Source organism: Pseudorasbora parva, chromosome 22 (genome assembly GCF_024679245.1).
Source record: "Pseudorasbora parva isolate DD20220531a chromosome 22, ASM2467924v1, whole genome shotgun sequence".
Taxonomy (NCBI): Eukaryota; Metazoa; Chordata; class Actinopteri; order Cypriniformes; family Gobionidae; genus Pseudorasbora; species Pseudorasbora parva.
Genome location: NC_090193.1, coordinates 33,997,725 through 34,012,855, shown reverse-complemented (window position 1 = coordinate 34,012,855; position 15,131 = coordinate 33,997,725). Strand labels below are relative to the sequence as shown.

Here is a 15,131-nt window from a genome sequence, read left to right as displayed (position 1 = left end):
GCAGTGCTAACCTTGCTTGTAAATTAGACTAACCCTAACAATAACCCTAAACGTCTGAATTGTTACTTTTTTAGTTAAAAATGGGGTTTAGAAAGACGATATCCAGGTTTTAAGCACAGCGTTGAAAATCCCTTAAATGCACCAGATTGGGCCGAGGTCCAATCCTCATAATCTCACAAAATCTTACGGCAAACACTGTACATAAACACCACTGACCCTCCAAAACACGCTTATTCACTTGACATTCAATATAAAACTCTTGGCAGAAATGAATTTGCTTTACTGAAATGATGTTTGTGTAAAAACATTTTTTTTATTCATTATTTATTATGTTTTAGTTCAGCTTCTTACAAGGCGATATTGGGCTGTAGAGCCTGGTCAGAGTGATCACAGAGGTCACGAATGCATTCCACACATAACACTAAAAAATGAAAATAAAAACCTATTTGTCAGCAAGTATAGATACTTTATTTACAATAAATGCACATAATGAAACAAGACGTAAGGCTCATCAGAGCACCAAACTGTAGACTGGATCTTCTGCGTTTGAGTGAACTGGTTTGTCAGGGATCGTGCAGTACAGGTGGTAAACATTCTTAAGGAAGAGGACAGAAAGATAGAAAAGACACACAAGATAAATGTGTTTGTTTCTGTTCCTGCTGGTCTCATTTGGTTGTGTGTGTTTGGGGTGTGACTCTTCACTTGTTACCTCATCTTCCTCTGAATTTCCCTGTTTCTGTTGAGTATTGACCAAAACTTCTGTAAAGCAGACACGTCATATCACTATTAATAACATGTTTTGACCTTCCTGAGCAAGCTCTCTGTCATGAATCTTAAATATATTTTAAGCTTTGGCACATTGCACATGAAGCAGAATCATCTCTTCTCAGACTTATTGTGCAACAGTTGATGAATTTAGTATTTGTCCCACTTCTTCATCGTGTTTGGGTGGGCCAAGCTTCTCGTTTTCAGTGCTTATATGTGAGCTTCAAAAAGGCTGTTTAGTGAGGAAGTTTTGAGTTGTGAAACTAAAGTGTGTTTTCTAAAGAACAATAATGATGTGATTTCTCATGATATGACCACTTGAAAGAAATGTTATTACCTGAGTGCTGGTAAACTGTGAAAGAGTAAGCCGCTGTGGGATCTGGTTTGCTGCCCTGATGAGACTCTGGATGTTCGAGGCATTTGGGGGAAAAAAGAGCATGATGAAAAGGGTCAAACAGAGACAAAAGAAAACCATCGAAGAGGACAAATGTGAAATTGCGTCAACTAAAGATTGAAACTTAGAAGCTTTACAGTCCCTCATCACTGCTTCCTTCATTGCAATGCAAACATTCTGCCAAATAGCTCATTTTGGGCGTGTTCCGTTCCTTTAAGAGAAGTGGCTAATAATAATGCAGATCTGATGAAAACTTGAAAAAGGAAAGGGTGCAGCGCTGTGGTCACTTTGTGGTCTTTTTATTTTAGCTGGTTTATTTTTCTTTCTTGGTGACATCTAAGCGTCACGTTACGAGATCATTTACTGAGAATGAGGTTTTCTCACCTACAGATATGGGCTGAGATGTGGTCGGTACAGAAGTGATCAGAGAATATGTCTCTGCAGGTCCAGAACTCTAAAAACATCACGAATAATTAAGGTCAAGTCCAAATTCAGACATTCTTAATCATTATGGTATTATAAATATTTATTTTTTTGTGATTTTAAAAATGAATTGCACAGATACTCACCATACCAATTCCTTGATCTGATGTTATTAATCTCATTTTATTGCTAAGAATCAAATATTGATCTTTATGACATTTTTATTTATACATATATCTAATACACAAGTGCTTAACATTTGCACATGTAGCTCATAGACTACAAAATTAATTACAATACATAAAAAAACCCATTAAAAAAACTTACTGTTTTCTTCTTTTTTTACCTAGAAAACAATGAGATATGTTTTGGTCAGCTCTATTGTTTTAATGATAAATTCACATGATAAATTATTTCACATAATAATTTATATATTGATCAGCCCAAAGTTAACAATTGTAAACTACTTACACGCAAACCAGGACAGACAGATGAGTCCAGTCACAATGACACCGACACCAGTGGAGAGCAGTCCTATAAACCATGTGTCTGTGAAAACACTTTAATCCATGTTTATGTGCATAAAGAAATATGAAAGAAGAAATATGGTAATATGGTAAAATCATTTAAAAAATGGAAGAAAGAGAATAAGAATAAAACCTCTGTACAGTGGTGCGAGTGGATCGTTATCATCAGCAGCGGAAATGTTAACACTAGAAACCACTGCAACAGAAATAACTCAGATGAAATCATACATGATGAATATACACAGCTGAGTTTCAGTCATAAATGTCACTATAAAAATATGTATTATAATGGGGTTGTACTGATATTTATAAAAGTTACCTGCTCTGGTGGATGTTGGGCTAAAGGCAGCCGTTGTTGCTGAAATTCAAATGGTAAAACAGTGAGCGATATGATTTACAATGAACACTTTGAAAGAATATTTTTATTGTCAGGTTGTCACGTTTACATTTTTTTAAATATATATGTTTCTCTTTTCTGTTCATGTTTGAATGTCCTTGTTAATCTTCTAGCCTTTTAACTGGTTCAGTTCTCCTCCGTCCTTTCCCTGTTGTTTTCCATGGTTACTGATTGAGTTAGTTCTGTTCAGGTGTGTGTAGTTAATTTACCCTCGCTTGCTTGCTGTGTATTTATGCCACTTTCACATGCTATCGGAATTGTCGTATATACGAGTTTCCTAGGTAAAAATTAAAAAATTGGAATGGGATGAGCTCGCAATCATGACTTCAAAAGTGGGAATTATAAAATGTCCAATAGCACATGAAGGCGGCATAAAACCCTGCCTGTCTGAACCCCACCCCACAAACCCTTAAATACGGCACTATTTGAAGGGACAGTCATTTGTAGTGGTCTCCGAAACCATAGTGGACCTTATTGAGTGCACTCATTCAATCCCACAATGCCCCACAATAACAAGTGTACAACCAATGTACAGTCAACGGCTGGAGAATAGAATGATGCAGGTATAACATCACTTTGTTGACCAAAGGCAAAAGCAAGTTAGCATTTTAGCACTTGTTCCCTTGTCCCAAAGTCAATGTGTTTTAAATGGGATTTAGTTTAAATGACTGAAATACTGTCTGTGGTCAACACAAGCTCAAGACACTTTCACGTTTTATTAAAATACATCAGTATTATCCCATGTGGCAAGCAGCGGGGTGAGGGATCGCAAGAGCGGGCTGGTGACGAGTGTTAATGAGTACCAGCTGCGTGACACACCGGTCTCGTCTCGCGGCCAAGGGACGGGAGCATAAAAGGAGGAGCGAAGGCAGCGGAAGATGAGAGAGGACCAGGCCTGGACTTTACGTTATGTTTTGTTTACGTTTTATTGATGGGTGTGTGGGCAGTCTACCGTGAGGGGCTGCCCGCGTTATTATGTGTGTGTATGGGCGGGCAGTCGTCCGTGAGGGGCTGCCCGCGTTATTTTGTGTGTGTATGAGCGGGCAGTCGTCCGTGAGGGGCTGCCCGCGTTATTATGTGTGTGTATGGGCGGGCAGTCGTCCGTGAGGGGCTGCCCGCGTTATTTTGTGTGTGTATGGGCGGGCAGTCGTCCGTGAGGGGCTGCCCGCGTTATTATGTGTGTGTATGGGCGGGCAGTCGTCCGTGAGGGGCTGCGTGCGTTATTTTGTGTGTGTATGGGCGGGCAGTCGTCTGTGAGGGGCTGCCCGCCTTATTATGTGTGTGTATGGGCGGGCAGTCGTCTGTGAGGGGCTGCCTGCGTTATTTTGTGTGTGTATGGGCGGGCAGTCGTCTGTGAGGGGCTGCCCGCCTTATTATGTGTGTGTATGGGCGGGCAGTCGTCCGTGAGGGGCTGCCCGTGTTATTATGTGTGTGTATGGGCGGGCAGTCGTCCGTGAGGGGCTGCCCGCCTTATTATGTGTGTGTATGGGCGGGCAGTCGTCTATGAGGGGCTGCCCGCGGTTAACTTTCGTTTTGTTTATTTATTTTGGAATTAAAGTTTGTTAAACGTTCGCCGGTTCCTGCCTCCTTCCTTCCCATCTACGAACTTTATTACATCCCACTTGTGATTTTTTTTTTTTTAAAGCTGTTATGTGTCTGTGTGTTATGCGTGTTCACACTTGTTCAAGTGGACTGTTAGTGGAGTAATGTAAGGAATGAGAGTAGCCTATAAGGGGCGATTTTGAACACACTATGTTAAGTCCTGTTCAACTGCTGCATTTAGATCCAGTTTCATCTCAGCTGTATAACACCGGTACACTAAACTTACTCGCATGTGTTTGCTTGTGAACCTTTTACAGTGACCTTACCTAAGAAACTACTGGATATTTTAATATAAGGTAACTGCAGGGGTGAAGGTTAGGTTTTGGGGTAGGTTCCAATTATTACCCAGTTATTAGTTACGAACATGACTGTAAAATAAAGTTCTAGAGTAAAATATTGTGTTTTTTTTTACAAAGAGTGGCATAAATTTTAAAATTGTACTGACCTACACATTGTAGTAATAACCATGATCACATCCAAAATGATCTTTTTGTATTATGTGTGTGTATTAAAAAAAAATACACCAAAATTGACAAACATATTGGGTAAGACATGCAATGCACATCTATGACTTAATTTTGAGCAGACATAACAGTGGTCACCATGTTGAAAAAAGCTGCACAATCATGAACCTTGTCTTTGCTGACTTCTCTGTGCACTTCCCGTCTACCTTCAAGGACTTCCTCTTTGAGTTACAGATGTACGAATAAACTTTAACTTTTGTTAGTGGAGTAATGTAAGGAATGAGGGTACCCTATAAGGGGCGATTTCGAACACACTGGGCCCTATCTTGCACCCAGCGCAATTGACTTTGTACACCGACGCATGTGTCATTCCTATTTTGCACCCGCGCAAAGCGCGCTTTTCCCTCCACAGAAGCACGTCGCTAAACTAGTGAATGAACTTGCGCTCCCTGTGCGGTTCAGCGCAAAAAAGGAGGCGTGTTCCGGCGGAAACAATCCCTGGTGCTATTTTGCTGTTCCATTAAACAGTTGCGCCACTGACCAGAAAAAAACCTAGTCTAAAGTCAATGGCGCGTTGTTCATTATGCTATTTTAAGGGCGCATGCTTGACCATAATGTATAGCGTGCACAACGCGCATACACTTTGCTCATGTAATCTACACAGATGCAACAGTTATTTTTGCAAATCATAAATTGTTACACTAAAAAAATATTAACACATGAGATGACGGAAATCATTGTGGTGTGCCACGAAGATGTGAAAAAATAGGCATAAATCTAGCTTACAAATTATTCAGGCTAATTGTAGTAATTAAGGATCAGACCTGTTTGCCATCTGACAAATTGGTTTGTCCGTCAAGAACCAGGAAAAAAAATCGACTGAAAAACTGAACAAAACTGTTTAACCGACGTCTGTTTAACCGATGCGATTTTGGGTGGGTTTCTCCCATCCCCATACAACACAACTTCTCTGTCTTTCACTGCTCTTAGAAGAACATCAGTCTCCTCGGCTGTGAACCACTCCTGGCGTGCGCCTGGTAAATACGCCATAATAATAGCGATCCATAATGGAACTTGCGCACCTGCTTTTAAAGGGAATGTTGGATGACGCTCTGATTGGTTTATTCATGTTAAGCCCAAACCACACCTATGAATAATGAAGCTACTTCAAACCAACCCATTTTAGATTTGCGCCGGGCGCAAGAGCCATTTATCCCGCCGGGAAAATAGCAACAGCGCCGAGACCCGCCCACAAAGTTACTTGCGCTTTGCGCTTTGACACTTGCGTTTCAGATCGTTAAAATAGGGCTCACTGTGTTAAATCCTGTTCATTAACAAAGACTGCTGCACTTAGATCCAGTTTCATCTCAGCTGTATAACACACGTACACTAAACTTTACTTGCATGCGTTCGCTTGTGAAGCTTTTACAGTGACCTTATGAAAATACTGGATAATTTAATATAAGGTAACTGCAGGGGTGAAGGTTAGGTTTTAGGGTAGGTTCCCAGTTGTTAATTACTGTAATATGTACATGGGGAACATGACTGTAAAATAAAGTTCCAAAGTGTAAAATTTAGTTTTTTACAAAGACGGGCATAAATTACGCACAATTATCTTTTTTGTATTATGTATTTGTGTGTGTAAAAAATATACCAAAATAGACAAACATATTGGGTAAGACAGGCAATGCTCACCCATGACTTAATTTTGAGCAGACATGATAGCGGTCACCAGCCTCGTCTTTATTGACTTCTCTGTGCACTTCCCGTCTACCTTAGGACTTCTTCTTTGAGTCACAGAGATGTACGAATAAACTTTAAATGAATCCCAGATATATTTTTTAACCTGTCATTTGCATCCAAAATTAATTTTACACAATCACTTGACTGTGAAAGTTGATGAACTAAGACATGGTTTCCTTTGTTGGCAGGTATGTCTTAGAATCTACTGTAAAAATAACATCACAATCGTTTCTGAAATATGATGTTAACAGAAAAGGTGTTACCAGCACTATCTTATTTTACTGCATGTAGTGTTTTCAGAAGTGGGCCTTACTTTTAATGCTGTTGAAAAGACATTGTGAAATTTTCTGTGAAGTACAGTATAATGTTCCACAAGTATGAGAGAGAAAGAATGTTATGGGACTAATAATATAATGCTTTTTTGATTTACAAACACAGTTACTCACAGGTTGTCGTGGCTGTTGTAATAGTATGTGCAGTGGTAGATGTTGTTGAACCTGAGAGAGACAAATTACCAGCATTATAGGAGTGATATTATTTGCAAGCTTTAAAGCAAAGTTTGTTGAATATCCTTTAAATACAAAAAAATCTAAGATTAAAAGCAGGCGACTCTTCCTAAAGTTGCAAAAACTCTGTTAACTTTAATCCTGTTAGTCATTTTGTCATGTACAATTTTAAAAGGAATAAAACTGCACAAACAGCAGTATTAGCATTAGATTTGATGATTTTTGTTATGTTTTGTGGTATTAGTTCAACAAAATACAAACATCTGTATAATAATATTAATGATTTAAAGGTTATTCTTCTAAACTAAAAATAAGAATTTTCAGTCTACTTTTTATATACTTCTCAGAAGAAATCAACCCAGGCTCATTGGAAATACGGGACTCTGCCTACATTTTTGCAACACCCAAAATATGTACCTCTAGGTACGTTTACCTGCACTTTTTGGGTGAAACGTCCACCGGAGGCGCTAAGTGGTAATATTTTTTTATATAAAATATAAAACCAAGGGGGGTAATCTAGCGCTCTGAAAGCGTTCCACCCATAGGGGCTGCCATTGCTAACCAAGCCATCACCTGCTGTTAGCATCCCATTGACTCCCATTCATTTTTGAGTCACTTTGACATTGACTTTACATCTGAGACGTTTAAAGACTCCACTTGTCCATTGTTTATTTATAAAGAAACACGACAATGCATAAAAGGCTCCATTACCTTGTATCTTACACTATCGCCCCGTAGAAGCTGTTTTTGTAAAAATAGGCTAAAGATTGCGTCATAACCAACGCGACACTGTCGCACAGTTGAAAAATTACCGTATAGACAGGAGGAGATGCTCAGAAGTAATCTTTTACTGTCTATGAGACAGTCGTGGGAACGTGGAGACATAAAGTCTGATAAAGTCAAGGGGGAAGAATGGGGAGAAGCCCATAGTGAGCCAAAAGCAACGGGAGAAAACATTTAAACAACGTGATTCAGATTTTACTTTCCACAACTAGAAGAAGACCTACAGCTGTCAGACAGGAGGCTCACGTCACATCTACGTCGTCAAGCTCAGTCTGAGCCTGCGCAGTTCGCTCAGGAAGCCATCAGGAAGTGAGTGTTTCTAGTTGACCTCACTTTCTGCTGTTGAAGTCTATGGGAACACTCTGTCCATTTCTTTTACTCTCTATGTATAAAACCATCATCTCCTCACGTATGTCTACGCTGTGTGATTCCGCCAACCTGATCTCACAGAATGAATATTTATAGCCTAATTTTATATTTTGTAGCAACTAACTCCAGTCCTACCCCAAACCTACCCACTCTCAAGAATATAAAGCACGTAACAGGCAAATAAATGTACAGTCACATGTATTTATTGCAAAAACTGACCAAAAAACAGTATAAAAGTATTAACTCATGTTGCATTCCAAGTCTTCTGAAGTCATACGATATCTTCATGTGAAGAACAGAGTTGATCTTAATGTTTTAGTCGTTGAAATGATGATTGCGCTCCTTTGCGAACAGAACACACACACACTCGTTCATTCATATTATTAATTCAAATGATACACACGGCAAGTGACACGATCGGTTTCCACTCGCGATTGGACACACGAGAGCCAATGGCGTTTTATAATCAAAGCTGACGTAATGACGCAATTGGTCACGAGACACACGACAGCCAATGCTGTCAAAGCTGACCTGACATTTCTTCCGGCAGCAATATTTGAAATGTATTATTAATCTTTGGCGAATGGACTTGACGTTACTGATCGCTTTTGGGGATTTTCTTCACACAAATCAATCGTTTGGCCTCGGAACACTTGGAATATTTGTACTTTCTGAATAAATTGAGCCTGCAGTCGTATCTGCCTGTTATATCCTGTTTTTTATAATACACAAATGGGTAGGTTTAGGGAAGAGTTTGAGTTACGCTTTCAAAATGTGTCTGAATATGTGTGTGTGTCCACAAGGTAAACGGATTTATAAACATACTAAATCTGTCAACATATGCAAATTTTTTGAGACAATAAGACCTAAAATATTTCTGATAGTGTGCAATGAATCTAAAATATATGAAAGTTAAATTTGTATCATTACATTTATGGAAAATAATGAACTTTATCACAATATGCTAATTTTTTTAGAAGGACCTGTACAAGGAATGCCGCCATGTTGACGTCAAGCGGACCCATGCTCTCCGAAACTTGTGAGAAACTGGAAGGAGTATTTTTGACACAGAAATACTCCATCAAACGTCCAACATTAGTTTTTGAAACTTTGTCTATGTTTAGGATGGGAATCCAAGTCTTTAACAGTGTAAAAAGCTCAGTATGCATGAAACAGCATTTCACACACCCCCCCCCCCCCCCCCCCCTTTAACCTTTAACCAAATGAATGTCTGTCTTCAAAGCTAAAAAAAAATATCTAAAATGCATGTTTGAGCTGTCTTAACTAAAAAGCATCCTGCACTGACATATCTTCAAATATGTCATTGCCATTGTTTCGTCTCCAGATGCATACCAGTAATGTTTTTTTTACAGCACTTTTATAATAGATACTTAAATGCCCTAATTTATCTAAACCCTGTCTTTGAAACCGGGCCTTAAACTCATTGATTTCTTTACAACAGCACCAAACTGAAAAATGTATATACTTTTTCCAAAATGTATATTTTTGATAGCTGCACTTTTTTCAATTTTGTAACACCCAGAATTACTTTCATATGAACATTTGCTTTTTGAGTGGATGTTGCTCTTGAATGCAGTGAGAACATCATGAGTTGTATTTAAATTAAAATTGTCTTTACAAAGATGTGTCATAAAGCTTAGCATTGTACTGAATTAATCTCTGTAGTAATAACCATGATAATAGATCATTGGATCAAGTAGATCAAAGTGGAGGATGGATTTAAATGATATTTTTCTATGTATGTGTAAAATATACTAATATAGGCTAACATATTGGGGGAAGCATGCTATGTTCATCCAGTATTACTAATTATTTTGGAGCAAAACAATTTTGCCATTTGCTTTGCAACTTGTCATCTACAAACCATGTTCTGACATACTTCTGTTACCAGGAAGAGAAGAGGTTACCATACAAACTGCAGAAAAAACAGTACCACAGTATGTGGTTATAGTAAATAGAATGTTTGAAAAATGATACACAAAATTCATAAACAATTAGTAACCATGTTGGAAAAAGCAGCACAATAATGAGCCTTGTCTTTGTTAAATTCTGTGTATTTCTCGCTTACATTCAAAGACGTCCTTACACTATGAGTTATAGATGAACAGATACTTTGAAAATGAATCCCAGCTATATATTTTTTATTTGAATCCAACATATGAATTCTACACAGTGATTGTTATCTCTAAAGAAGAATAAATTAACATACACATGGTTTCCTCTGCCTTATTTGTTGGCACATTGCTAGGGGAATCACTTTTCAAAAGGAAATTTGTTGGAAAGGCGGGACTTAGCGCAGCTGTCAATCACCTAATTAACAAAATTGTTTCTCAAATGTAATCTACAATAACCAGAAAAGGTGTTATCACAAACTTACTGGTTGTCATGGCTGTAGCAGTAATATGTGCAGTGGTTGTTGTAGTTGAACTAGTATGTGGAGTGGTTATTGTAGCTGAACCTGCAGGGACAATTTACCAGCATTATGGTCATTTTACATTATTTGTGTTTGGTTTTTTTAACCATACATTGCATACTTGTGGTGTAACTTGACATCACATCAATCATATTAGTTCAGATTAATATATTAAACTTACTTTTTACTGTTATTGTCACTGGATCAGAGAGGGGAGATTGTTCTTGATCTTGTGTCTTCTTCACAGTGTAGAAGCAGGTTATTCTTACAGATGAACTCTGACCTCCTGACCAAATACTGATCTGAGATCCAGTGAGTGAGATCTGACATGATAAGCTCAGTTTTGAGTTACTTTCTCTTCCATTCATGTAAAAGCCACACATCCCCATCTTCAGATGTTCAGTATTCTCACAGCTCAGCTCAACTGTCTCTGTTTCCAGAATAACTGAAGCAGACGCTGTTAACTTGGCCTGAGGAAGATCTACTGAAGAAAAAGAAAACATAATGTGTTCATCTTGAGATCTCAGATTAGAAGCAGCAAAATCTGCGTGCTTAATTTTCATTCTGTTATGTAATGTGTAATTTTGGAGAGGCAACAACAGCACAGACATCATATATTGATTTAATGATTTCTGTGATTTTTGAGGTAATAGTTGGTTCAACAAAATACAAACATCTGTATGATAATATTAACACTTCTAAAATTAGTTGGCACTCATGTAAACTAGCTGTCAGTCACATACCGAGCTATTGCTCTTCATTTCCATACTGTTCATTTTATTGCCATTGTGTAGAAATCATAATAAATCAAGTCAAATTAATAAGAAAGATATTTTGATGAAAAATATGCCTGGAGCAACATTTATTTAACATTAACCTTTAAATGATCAATAAAGTATCAACAACAACAATGATCAACTGAAGCTTCTGCCTAAATGTATCAGATAGCTCACTTGCTAAAGTCCCACAGTGGTGAAGAGTTTGTCTGAAAAGGAACTAGTTATTCAGTGTAAGAAGTTCTCTTTTTATTCATTAAATCAGCACTAGGTAACTTTTCAACCTTCATAATATATTTTCAAGACTCTTGTGATGATATATTGACTTACAATAGGTTGAATGACGAGTCTGCCATAGCCTGATGGGGTCTGTATCATTTTTAATCATACTTTTAAACTTCGGGTTTCAGGTAGTAACCCGAGAATAAAAAGAACTACTAAATTCGACTGCTTTACGGCATATACGTCACTTCCACCAACACCCACACTTCCTTACATTCGGACGTGCGAGCCCAACTATCGTTTGTTTGTCAAATGTTATAGTCATGTGCGAAGCAGCACAAAAAAATAAGAAAGCAAAGGTTTTGTTGGAGGAAAGCAATAAGAGGAAACGAAAAAGTGATCGGTTTAAAGGCAGGACGATTTAGAAACAGATTTTTTTCAGAAATATTGTAGATATTCATTGCTTGAAGTTTGAAGGACGATTAGCTGTGGGTATACCATTGTTCTGCTAGCATGTTTTACAAAATACCAAGGTGCTTCAGCAAAAACCTTTATTTTGTCAAAAACACTGTGATCAAAATGAGAGAACAATAACCAATGCAGCACAGAAAAAACATTACAACTAAAATGTGATGCTTACAGCAGTCAAGTCTAGAGGCCCTTGCTTTGAATGAGCTCAGCACATCTGCGGCCACAGGACATCACTAGATACTCACACTGCTCCGCTGTGATCTTGGTCCACTCTTCTTCCAGTCTCTTCCACAGTTCGGGAACTGTAGTGGGTTTCTTAGCCATAACTTTGTTGCCAATGATTTTACATAGATTTTCACTGGGGTTTAGATCAAACTCTGGGCTGGCCATTTCATTATTTCAATGTTCCCACTTTCAAGAAACTGCTTAACCCGTTTTGCAGTGTGATAGGGGGCATTGTCTTGCATAAAAATTGCGGGCTGATTGGGAGATTCTCGCAGTGAAGGAACCACATGTTGCCAGAGGAGGTTAGGATAAACAGGTTCTGAGGTCCTGCCATGTAGCTGTATAATAGGTAGGGCTGGGTATCGATTCAGATGTTCCAATTCGATTCGATTTAGATTCACAAGCCCTCAAATCGATTCGATTTCGATTCTCGATTCAATTTTTGATATCGATTCGATTTTGGATTCTCGATATCTGAGAAGTATTTTATGGATATTGATATATTTATTCTAAAACATAAAAAGGATATTGGATGATTTTTTGTGTGCAATTTTCAGTACACGACAAGCTTTTCTTGCGATTTTGCCGCTCATCATGTGTGCATTTACTTTTCATACGCTAGAAACGCGTTCATTATTTTTTTACAGTCTATGGTTAATTCCTGGAGTAGTTGCCGTGGTAACAGACAATACCTTCACATGCTGACTTAAGTTGACTGTGGACTAACTATTATTTGAGGAAATTGGTTTATAATATAAGCTATAAGGGTTTGAATTATTGATCCTGTGCTGTATATGGACTATAATTTGAATTTGTCTATAATGGCTAACGTACGTGCTTAAGTGACTGCTCAAGTTTGATCCTAATGCAAGGCAAGCATTCGTGTATGTGATCTATTTTTAGCGGTTGTGTGCTCGGCTGTGTGTGTGTGTGTGTGTGTGTGTGTGTGTGTGTGTGTGTGTGTGTGTGTGTTGTCACATCAAATGGTTCCGCTGATTTTTAGTATTACTACAGCATTTCACCTCAGCATTATAAAGGCGACAACGCACCGGAAGCTGCCATTTTAAACACTGAATGGATAAATGATGTGCGCCTCTTGCTCCTTTGTAAGATCACGCAAGGCAAATGGGTGACATCTAGTGGAGAAGACTAGTAATTCGATTTACGTTAATCTTATGTTCAATGTTAGCAGAAATAAATATGGGAAAAAATCGATTCGTGGCCTTTGAGAATCGATTCTGAATAGACCAGATTTTAAAAAACGATTAATCGAAAAATCGTTTTTTTTTGCCCAGCCCTAATAATAGGCCCAACTCCTGCTGCAGAAACATCCTCAAAACCATGCCACTTCCTCCGCCATCTTTCACTGACTTCTTTGGGCACTTTGGGTTCAATCTTTTCCCAGTTTGATGCCGAACATAATGTTTCCATCAGACAGAAATAAATTAAACTTGCATTCATCACTAAAATGAACTTTGGACCAGTTCTCCTCTGTTCACACAACATGCTCCTCAGCAAAGGTTAGTCGCCTTTTGATTCTTTCTGCTGATGAGAGGCTGGGTCACTGCAGAGTGAGCCTTCAGTCTGAATTCTCTTAAATGACAAGACACTATATGGCGAGACAGTGTTCAGCTCTGAACTGGCGAGTAATTCCAGCTGCAGGGTTGAACCGATTCCACATTAAAAGTCTCCGCATTGTCCTGTCCTCTCGTGCATTGGTCTTGCGTACGTTTTTGGGTACTTGAATGAATTAGTGTCTTTGTAAAGCGACAATATTCTAGAGATTAAAGATTTGGAATGACCAACTTCTGTAATGTTCATGACATTTGAATGTCGTGTGTGTGTGCGTGCGTGCATGTGTGCTTGTTTTTGTGAAATATCAGGATACAAATGTGTATCATGACATGGGTAATACAGGAGAGGGTGAAATATGAGGACATTACCCATGTCCCCACTTTTCAAAATGCTTATAAATCATACAGAATGAGTTTTTTAAAGAAAGTTAAAATGCAGAATGTTTCCTGTGATGGGTTTTGGGGCAGGGGCAGTGTAAGGGGTAGAAATACGGTTTGTACGGTATAAAAACCATTACGCCTATGGAATGTCCCCACAGTTCACAAAAACACAACGTGTGTGCACTCTCAGAAAAAAAGGTTCAGTACTGTCACTGGGCGGTACCCTAAGGATATAAAAGTGAAAAGGCACATCTTTGTACCTTACTTACCCCTACATGGTATATATATTAGTACCTTAAAAGGTAGATATCAGTACTTTAAGAGTGTGTATTTGTAAAGTATATTAGTACGCAGGCGCGCTGGAAGCCGTTTAATTCCGGGGGGGCTGAAAGTTGGGTCGGAAAATGTGTGACGTCATTATGTTGTCGGTGGCGACCAGACAGGTTGTAGTAGAACCCCCCTTTACCGTCAAAGAGCACAGACGGACCCACCGCCCCAGATTATTGTTGTTTAAAATTAATTACTTGTTAAAACGCGATCATGGGTGTCGGAAGCAAAACTGTGGGTGGTCTCAGAATTTGTTTTTGCTGGAGTAATGTTAGATACAAATATACTGCAGTTTACTAAACGATTGATTGCGCCAGACAAAATTACGGAAATCACTGAGTTTGCCCTGACTTTTGCCGAACTCGCTCTACTCCCTTTACACATCACAGATCAGAAAGGCATTTATTTTCAATAAAAATTGAGAAAATATTAGAAAAGTGGAAAAAAAAGAGTCAAACACCTAATACGTTTTTCTCGGTTAGGGTAGGTAAACAGACGTGTTGAATTAGTGACGATAAAAGTGAGTGGGTCCAATATCATTGGTCTTTAAAAGTGGGTGAGTCTTGTCCTCACGACACACAATGGTTCCGACGCCCATGGATCAGACACAGACACACGTTAATCATCACTCATAAAGCATTCTTTTTATTTGTGTTCATAGGCTACATACAATATCCAGCAGCTGCCAGGGCTTTTAGTCCATCATGTGCGCATATTTGGAGAAATAATGATTCATAATCACGTTTGT

At 38.6% G+C, this 15,131-nt stretch overlaps 1 protein-coding gene across 3 annotated transcripts; it reads right to left on the bottom strand.

The window, feature by feature from the left end:
• Positions 1-335: 335 nt before the first annotated feature.
• On the bottom strand, positions 336-10,446 carry LOC137058509 (uncharacterized). Of its 3 annotated transcripts, XM_067431800.1 has the most exons (11): positions 10,372-10,446; positions 6,762-6,812; positions 2,429-2,467; positions 2,243-2,305; positions 2,054-2,131; positions 1,910-1,928; positions 1,729-1,771; positions 1,544-1,613; positions 1,103-1,168; positions 710-759; positions 336-595 (listed from the first exon to the last, which is right to left on the bottom strand). In XM_067431800.1, the coding sequence occupies exons 1-11, from the start codon at positions 10,379-10,381 to the stop codon at positions 512-514; spliced, it is 573 nt and encodes a 190-aa protein (XP_067287901.1). In that variant the 5' UTR covers positions 10,382-10,446; the 3' UTR covers positions 336-511. The 3 variants fall into 3 exon arrangements, with proteins under 3 accessions (XP_067287901.1, XP_067287899.1, XP_067287900.1); XM_067431798.1 differs by having other exon boundaries at positions 336-759; XM_067431799.1 differs by lacking the exons at positions 6,762-6,812; positions 10,372-10,446 and adding an exon at positions 2,556-3,188 and having other exon boundaries at positions 336-759.
• Between the last annotated feature and the right edge of the window lie 4,685 nt (positions 10,447-15,131).